The sequence below is a fragment of the Pteropus vampyrus genome, unplaced genomic scaffold (genome assembly GCF_000151845.1).
Source record: "Pteropus vampyrus isolate Shadow unplaced genomic scaffold, Pvam_2.0 Scaffold2, whole genome shotgun sequence".
Taxonomy (NCBI): Eukaryota; Metazoa; Chordata; class Mammalia; order Chiroptera; family Pteropodidae; genus Pteropus; species Pteropus vampyrus.
This window is the reverse complement of record NW_011888783.1, coordinates 16,240,149-16,250,213: the sequence shown is the minus strand read 5'-3', so window position 1 is coordinate 16,250,213 and position 10,065 is coordinate 16,240,149. Positions and strand designations below refer to the sequence as shown.

At 32.0% G+C, this 10,065-nt stretch overlaps 1 protein-coding gene across 2 annotated transcripts in view; it reads right to left on the bottom strand.

The window, feature by feature from the left end:
• Positions 1-538: 538 nt before the first annotated feature.
• Positions 539-10,065, bottom strand: part of SP3 (Sp3 transcription factor) — a 50,081-nt gene continuing 40,554 nt past the window's right edge. For both annotated transcript variants that reach the window (XM_011357384.2, XM_023529435.1), the window contains exons 6-7: positions 5,285-5,481; positions 539-2,265 (exon numbers count right to left, since the gene is read on the bottom strand). In XM_011357384.2, the coding sequence (XP_011355686.1) occupies positions 1,949-2,265; positions 5,285-5,481 (514 nt within the window). In that variant the 3' untranslated portion in view covers positions 539-1,948. The remainder of the gene's footprint in view (positions 2,266-5,284; positions 5,482-10,065) is intronic.

Here is a 10,065-nt window from a genome sequence, read left to right as displayed (position 1 = left end):
TATATGTGGGGAGTAACTGGATTTTTAACTTAAATGTATCTAAAATGCAGTCATGTTAATATTAATTTGTCCTTTCCTACCTTGTCTTTATTAGACATAACACAAATTCAAAATATAACTTTTTCAAATAGCTCTTGCTACCATTACCAAAGTTTGTCTTATTATTTTTTAAAATCTTCATGTAAATTCAAGTTTTTGATAAATCAAAATATTCTCCATTGTTTTAACAGGAGGAACAAACAAAACACAAGGTTTGCAAAATGGCTTTGATAAAATTGATATGACTCAAGAAAAAATTGGTATGACGATGTGGGCTAAAGGTAAACGATTTTTTCAAAAGTTTTATTTAATAAGCTTATTCTTGGGTGAAAAATTAGTAATTTGATGGTGCCTCTATTTTTCCCTTTTTAAGTAAATATAATTTTAATTTTAGTGTTTGAAATCAATGATCTGCAAATAAAAGGCTAAACTGAAGAAAAACCACACAGATTCTTACCATACCACTGCAATACTTTAAATGCATAGGAACACAACAAACTCAAAAGAAAAAAAAATAGTGTTTTATTAACTATCACACTGTTATAATACACTTTAAACGTACAATAAGGTAGCCTTTAAATTTGAGGTGGTCTTAAGAATAACAAATGAACAGAATTCCCAATTTTTGAAATAGGTGAACTGCTGCAGTTATAGGTATACATTTAGGAAAATTGGATAGCTCTTACAAGACCAGCAATGAAACTTTATTTTGTACATTTTTTAATAATTGAAAATATAAACAATAATTAAAAAATAAAAAGAAAATACAGCATAATAAAAAACATGTTTCTCAATTAAATGTACTGAATACATATAAATTTTAAGGGAAGAAGCAAAAAAGGAAAATGCTGATATTTAAGTGCAGACTGACTACCTAGACAAAAGAAAAAAGACTTAAAAAAATATCATAAAACTGCTAGTTTTCTATGACTAATATCCATATGGTTGGAGTATTGTCACTATGGAAGTGATTTTATTATGTTTGCATATGTTATACTTTACTGGTAATTTACATGATGGCTTTTAAGGCCCTGGCAGACATATGGTTTTTGGAAACAAGATTGGATAAAAAAATCACTGCTAAGACGCAATATACCTTATTTTTTGGTCCTCCAATATGCAAGAAAAGGGATATTTCACTATAACATTTTCTTACCACCCAAATGCCTCAACCTATACATTTTAAACTTTAATTTTAAACATTGGTTATATTGCCCAAGTTTGTTATTGAAATATTAACACATTATTTTGGCAAATTAAATCTTAAACATGGCTTTTCAACAGGATTTAAAAGGTGACTATCCCTAGAGTTCCATGTTAAAATGTAGTTTTCAAAATCTTACAAGAGTAATGCTTAAAATATTGTACATAGTTAACCTAATTAAAATAATTAGCTTCAAAATGACAAATTGATAAGCTAAGTAAAGCCTACGCTATGTAACATTTGCTTGGAAACTTGATTTGTCAGTTATGCATAATAAAAATTCCAGTCATCAAGAAAATTACAAAAATTTTTTTATCATAACATGATTTCTTTCACCCACCAACTTTTTATCTTACAATAGATAAATACCAACATGTTCTCATTTTTACACTAAACCACACAGGATTGATGCATTTGGTTAGACTACCATTCTCATTGTTAAATTCAATTTTCTCTTTATATAACTTGGTAAAATTTCATTTCTTCTAGATTCCAAAAGTACCTACAAAACCCATGCAATTTTACCATTTTTAATATACTATGGAATATCATACAAAGTAAGGCATTTCAGTGTCATGTATAACCAAGTTACTGTCAATCCAAAAATTTTTGCACATCAATAAAAAGATATCTAAGAACTTAGGAACAATATTCTTTTCACTACTGTATAAAAATAACCACAATGAATAAGTATTTGTGTAATATTTACTCCATTGTCTCATTTCCAGAAACTGTGACAAGCTGTAAAGGTATTTCAGTGTTGGTAAGGATATCTTGATTGCTGGTGGTGGAAGTATTAACAGTTCCTATCCCTGAAACAGAACCTTGTTGAATATTTGCAAGGATAAGTGTTGTTCCTCCTGCAGTAATCAAAGTATCATCTCGTGCAGCTTCCACAGATGCCAGCACTGTACTGCTAGAGTGAATACCCTTTTTATTCTGATGTGTTTTAATATGTTTGGCAAGGTGGTCACTTCTCATGAAGCGTTTTGAACATTCTGGACAAACAAATTTCTTCTCACCTGTTAGGAATAAAATTAAGTTACTTAGTTTTTAAAATTCAACATTAATAGGCTAATCATTCCTTGAGAAAGAAAATAAGTCAACAAAGACAGTTAAGGACAGGAAACAATTCAATTAAAATTGTACTAGTTTCATGAGATGCCTCTGGAAATTTCTCTCATAGAATATTTCTCCTCAAAGTAAATGTCATCTTTACTTTTTGATGAAAAGCAACCTTCAAACTTATTATCGAATGATATTCAGTTAAGATTTTAATACCTAAACTATGCTAAGTTTTGAAACATCTGTTGTAAGACATCAGCTAAAAAATGATCATCTGTAACATACAGCAGGCCCTTGAATAAAATCGTTTAGTTCGTCATTTTGTTATAATGATGAAGGAAAAATAACTGATTTCCAGCAAGGCCACTATCTCTGGAGTTTGGCGCTCTGCCCATGTCTATGTGGGTTTTTTCCAGGTACTCTGGTTTCCTCCAACATTCCAAAAATGTTCATGTGAGGTGAATTAGTGTGTCTACATGGTTTCAGTCTGAGTGTGTGTGTTGGTGGGTGGGAGGTGGTGTGAGTGTACCCCACGCTGGAAGGGCCTCTTGCCCAGGGCTGGTTTCCACCTTGTGCCCAGAGATACTGGGAGAGACTCTGGCCACTGGCAACCGTGAATTGGGATAAGTGAGTTGGAAAATAATTCTCGTTTTTCTTCATCTTTCTTAAGTATATACATAGTAGACATGTATTTCAATGTTTAATATTAGAAGTGTTTTGGGTCCTTATTTAGAAGTTTTGGTGTTTTTGTGACCAGAAATATGCCATAGGAACTTAACTCTTGTTTATATCAATTAGCCTTTGGTAAAACTGATTTTGTTATACATCCTTTCACTTGAAGTCTCAGTTTCCAAGAACCTATTGACAACGTTAGAGGACTTACTGTACTTCTGTAAAGAAAAATACGCTGTTTTAAGCTATTTAAAGTATTACTCACATGTCATATCCATAATAAACCTTCAACTCTGAAATCTGAATTCAAGTAACTACACAGCATACTTCTAGATTAAAGGAAAGATGCAAGCTTGAGGTCCAATAAGATTGAGTAATTCCAAGAATAACAGATGGCTAGATGACTTGATTTCGGCTGGAATAATCAAGAGCAAGCCTAACATATCATGTTAAAGTTAAGAAGACCCTGATGCCTAAATTTATTTCCCAACATGAATAAAATATTTTTAATACAAAAGACTGACTAAATTCTAATATGTTGGAGACCTACTGTGTAAGAGGATTACTAGAAGGCAAAAGGCCAGCCTAAAAGGAATCCAGAGAGAAATCAATCAAATCTAGTATTTTCTTCAAAATGTCTTACCTATCTTCTATTCTAACACTTCTACTCTAGGTTAGGTCCTCATCAGACTTCATGCCTAAACTATATTGCAATGACACCTACTCTTTCCCTTCTCCGATCCAACAAATCAATGCCAGACATATCTTCCTTAAATATCAAAACTTCACCACTGTAACAAGTGGTATGGGAATGAAAGACTAACTTGCAAATAACTAGGATTGTGGCTCAATCCTAGTTAACAGAAATGTGTTATATAAAAATCTCATCTTCATGTCAAACTGTCTCACCTCTTTTATTCACATACTATATTATTCTATTCTTTCTGGGAAGCTATTTCATAAAGTTTCTTTTGGAACAACAGTCCTGAGAAATGTTCCATGGCAAATGGCACAATGATCAAAGACAGTTGAGAAATGCTACACACATTACATACCCCCACTTAAAGAGATGCACAGTGCTCAAGGTCCATAAAAGGTACTGTCTTGAATGGACGTGTAGTAACGCTCTTTAACCCAATGTTTTCCAAACTTACTTGATCATAGATCTTTTTCCCCATTTTACATTGCTTTTTATATCTTGCTGATCAAATTCCACTGAGGAAAAGTCTGTTACAGGGCCACCATAAGGTCTACTATCCCAGCCCACTGCCCAACAATGCCTTACTATTCCAAGTCATAATGATCTCTGCCTCTGAGCATACTTTATCTACTTTCTTGTCTGTTGCAGTTACAAACAGCTCATCTGTCTACCTACGTGATGAGTGAGACAGAAACAAAAACAAGTAGATCGTTTAATATGTATACTACCAAATACTCTACAGGTTATTTTATGTTATATTTAAAGCAATGTAGGTGTGAAACCAGAGTCAGAGACGGCTTATTTGCTTAATCTAACAGAGTACTTGGATTTGAATCCAAATCTAGGAGATTTCAAAATCCATAATGTCTTTAATTTCACCATGCTTCTTCTTTCTAAGCTCTCTAGGGACTCAAGTTCATTATATTATTTTTTCAATTCTTCAGTATTGAGCAGACTGATGAACTCCTTGATGATTACATGGTAGCAGGAGAAAACCATCTTTAAGTAGTAATAAAATAGGATTCAGTTTGGGTCATTCCTAAATCCATTTCATGTAACCACCGTACAACAATATATAAAAATAATTAAATGAAAGAATGAAAGAATCTTGACATCAACATGCCTTAGTTATTCCTCAATGAAATGTCTTTTGCTTACCTCACAGATACTAAAATAAGAAAAAAGGTGAAATGCTTAAATTCATCAGAGGAAAAGGAATTATTCTTTATTAAAGTTTTAAGGAGGAGGAAGAAAGAATAAGATCAAGAGTAAAAGCAGATGACTAATTTAAAACATTAACATAATAAACAACAACATAAATGTGGCTTAAGACATTCAACAATGTCAAAACAAAACAAAAAGCTAGCTAAAAAAGGAAAAAAGGCTAACGGAAGTCTGCATAAAATAAAATGTAATTTTATAAGATAAGCCATACTGCCTTGTTTGGAAATAGCGTTTTGAAATTGGTGTTACTGAAGATAAAAATTTGATGTGATTGGTCATATATTCTAAAATTCAGTTCAATAAGGTATGCTAAAAAAAACTTTCAAGGTAGTAAATACCCCTATAATTCGTTTTGTCTGTTAAAAGTAAATATTAGTAACCTGTATGTGTTCTTCTGTGCCTCTGTAATTCATCACTTCGAGTAAATCTTTTACCACAGAACATCCAGTTACAAATAAAAGGGCGCTCCCCAGAATGCCAACGCAGATGAGCTCTCAGATGTGAGGTCTTCCCATAGACTTTACCACATCCTGGAATATGACAAATGTGTTGCTTCTTTTTCCCAAGATTGGTACCTCTAAAAAACACACACAGAATAATATATACTTATATGAAAATATTCAAATAAACATTACCACATATATCATATAATCCCATGTTGAATTTCAAGTAGAAGACATTATCATCATGAAGTCAATCAGAAACCAAGACCATTTAAAAGCAATTTAAATAAAAATTTATATCTCAAACATATAAATTTTACTCCAGAATGCAATTGCTGTCCAACTGTAAATATACTCAAGTATAATAGAATTTAAAAGGACACATCATATATAATGTATAATTAACTATTTATTATTCTGTCAGGGCCATTCACAAAGTCTATACATAAGCCCAATCCAATTTAGTTGTATGGGAAACCAAATGGTCTGTCTACTCAAAGTCACCACGTCAGCTAATTTAAAAAGTAAATAAATCAAGCATGAATGCGTAACTAATCATAGGTACAAATAAAAGGTAGATGGGCACCTTAAGCAGACTTTAATTAACAATGATTTAAGCACATTTATTCATGAATTTGTATGGCCACACCCTGAATACACACTGGAGAAAGTCGAAGAAAAATTCTGGACAAAGCTATTGTCTTGGTTTCCTCAGTACTATATGAAATACATGTAAGTCAAAATTATCTTTACAGTTAAAATTCTCTTTGTAGTAACCATGCAAAGACACCCAAAATTATACATCAGAGATATAATTATAAAGTTTCTCCACATCGCAAAATTTGACATTTGTTACATTTCAGTATCTGATACCAAGAACAGGGTTTGGGAGATATGTGCTTATTAGATAGGTGAACAGAGGTATCTTATAAGGCCTAAGCAAGAAGAAAATTTTTTTGATTCCAGAACTGATATCCAAATAGTATTAAATACTACTTAATACTCAAGCTTAAAAGAAATTAGGCTAGTTATTGAATAAAAATGAATTTATAAAAAAACTTGAAATTTTCTATTCAACGTCAAAATCACATTATATAAATTTTGCAATGTTTCTGAGATTAAAAAAGGTACATTTAAGACCCCCCCAACTTCCCCTCCTCCCCCAATCTCACAGTCTAGCTATAGCCTATAAACCTTCCGTAAGCCTGAAAATCCTCCTGTATATATACCTATCATTTTTCAATTTTTACTGGAAAAATGCATATTTCCCCACATTTATATTTTAATGTACTCACACTCAGTAGCATGTGAAATTGCCATAGGACAAACAGTGCTAAACGGTGCAGTGCTGGCTGTTAGATGCCATAGGTGTTCTGAACAGGGAGACATCAATGTGGGCTCCAGTAGTTAGAGAAGGCTTCGTGGAGGTGGGTAGGATTTAGATAGAAAGGAGGGAAGGCATTCCAGGCAGAGGAATAGCATAAGTAAAGACAAGGAGGAGTCATGCTGTTGTCTCAAGGGCAAGGATGTCATAATCTAATACAATTCTAGTTTCTGCTCCAGTCCACCCCCAATTTCTACAACTCTCTTCAAAGAGCTGTGTTGAATGAAACAGGTTTTTCTGGTTCACCTGCAATGCCAAAGTCTTAACCAAAGCCAATATTGTTTCCGCTTAATTTAGATATTTAAATTTATTTTATTTATTCTTAAATAGCCCTAAGAAAAGAGCAATGCTTGTGGCTATTGGTGTACAAACCAATTTTACATATTGTGTTCACCACAGCAATTTCACAGAGAATCCAATTCAGTTCACTGTTGTACTCAAGACTTCTTGCCTCTCTTCTAAGCCTACCACTAAGGTGAATCAATGTGCTTTTATAAACTCAAAAGTACTATTTCACTAACTTAGCAAACAAAAATTTAGCTTGAGAAAACTAACAAAGCACAAGATTGTAACATATTACAGCAACAAATTTGGGTTCTCAAAGAACCAAGAAGCCAGGGAAAGATGTTTTAAAATATTAAAGGTATTCATTATAAGGAAATGAAAAATATTCACTGTTTGGAAATGGGACAGGCATCTAAGAAAGGAAACAATGGAGACAGGGGCACACACAAATATATAATTTAAGGGAAAAGCTCAATACCCAGGTCTAAGTTTCAATTTAAAAAGGAAATTTTATTCCAGATAAGATCTAGATATGCTAGATAAGAATTTATGGCATGTGAGGTAAAAGAAGGAAAAGAATTGAAGTAAATTTCCTAACAAACCAGGTAATAAAGGATTTAGCCATAAGTTTTCTTCTTGATTTTCATAATCATTCCACCAATACCTATTAAATAACCTGAAAAAAACCTAAGAATTTTAAGTTTCTGCTATTGAGTTCCTAAACATGTTGCAAATAATGTATTAATGCCAAGACAGAGTGACACAAACTAAAGGTAGAGGGATTAAGAAAAGTTAAATAAACCAAGTCTTTCTTTTGCTTGGGATGGGAGAAACGGGACACAAACTGAAATACTGACAAAGAAAAGAGATTTTGCAAAATAACTTAATTTTAAAAATATGGATTGATGTTTAATCCACACAAACCTACATAACAATAATGCCTTTAGAATTTATTTCACTTTATTAAAATTATGTGTCTCTTGCACTAAAGTTTCTGAAGGTTGGTTCTGCTTAATACTGAATAAATGATCATATGAATATTAATATAATTATATTTTACATTTTGCTAAAAGAGTAAACAAATGAAATTTAACTCTCTAAAGATGCCACCTTACACGTTCTTTCTTTTCTTTTTTTTTTTTAAAGATATGGCTGAGAAAATAAGGCCAACATTCTAATATCTTTTAAGTACCACCTATCTCACCATTGCAGAACACTTTGGAATATTTTGAATTTACTATGTTTTTATTAATTAGATGCATCAACTATCAATGATATAATTGTGCCTACTATGTACACACACACACACACACACACACACACACACATGCACACACGCGCACACACACATACACGCGCTGGCTGAATTTTGTTCAAATGAGCTCTAAGAAATAATATAGAGTTTTTTCCTTAAGAATTTCAATTTTGATTGCTTAGAATAGTTATTTTAAAATGAACTCACAAAACTAGAAATAAATGTTAAGACTTTTACAATCCTCAGGATAGGGAAATTTTTTAGCAGCATAACAAAGCATCTTATGAAGACTGACCAACTAAAAATTTTCTTCTTAAAAACTTTGCAAACTTGAAGCGATGAAACTCATTCTTTGTGTAACAATGTGTTTTGCAAACCACTGACATAAAGTTGAAAGGCAATATAAACCCAGAAAAAATATCTGCATATATGACAGTTAAACACACAAATTAACAAATTCACAAGACAAAAAACAATTCAAAAAAAATTTTTAAATGGTAAAATAACATACCAAAAAAGGTTCAATCTCACAAAGTAATAAAATATAATAAAGCAATATTGAGATATTATATTTTCATCTGTCAGACTTTTTAAACATTTAAAAAAACGATAAAACCAATTACTGGCAAGAGTGTGGGAAAGCAGATACTCTCATACACCTCTGGTAAAAGTATAAATTGATACAGCTTTTCTAGCAGAAAATTCTCTTTGATCCAAGAATCCCTCTTCTGCCAACTTACACTGATGAAATAATCAGACGAATGTGCAAAAATATATATGTAAGAATTAAAATGACAATAAACTTCAAAAAAAAATAAGTTAAATTCTTATGCATCCATACAATAGACTACTATACAGCCAAAAAAAAAAACATTTGATGCAGACTCTATATAGACTTGGAAATAGGGTCACAAAAATTTTCAAAATAAGAGCAGACATGTAACACAGTGAGAAGATGATTCTACTTTAAAATATAATAAAATAAAAAAAAATGTCACAATGGTTACCTTAAAGTGGGGTTTTTATATTCTTTTAATATTCTTCTATATTTCTGAATTTTTATGAGCATGCATTAAAATAAAATTCTTAAAAATATATCTATTAAATTAACCCATTTCCCCCAAAAATATTCACCAGTGGCGCGTGTGGTTGCATTTACCCCAAGATAATTCGTGGATTACAGTCCTAACCTTACCCCCTAAGTTTGCCACAAAATATCTCACTTTATTATTTTCGTATTACTTTAGTATATCAATAGTCTTTGGAAACAAATGACATCACTCTATTTATAGCATTGTTTTTAGTCGTGGTACTTCCATTTACAAAATACAGTAATCCTCTATCACTGAAAATGTCAAATCCTAGAAAACGTAGCATTCCTATGTGTGATGTTCAATTACACTAGCAACAAGCTGCACTTTTTTTTAAGAGAAAAGGGCTAAAGACATACTAACCAAATCTACAGTCATAATGAAAGGCTTTTATAACATACCTCTCAGAAATGGCACTGTTCATTAAACAGACAAAAAATACTATTAATACAGTTAGTGAGCTTGACCTAATAGAGATTTTCTATCTGCCTTTGAGTTGGTCTTATTGATTTGCACATTGGTCAGCCTATTCTTAATAAAAGTAATGAATAACAACCATGATCGTTGAGAGCTTACTGTGTTCTAGACAGTCTTGTGAGGCATAGAGAGGCTGAAAATAACCTTGTAAAAGCACAAACAAGAGGGATTTGGACCCAGTGTCTTACTCTAGAGCTTTACCACTAGAGCTTCCAAAGTGGATTTG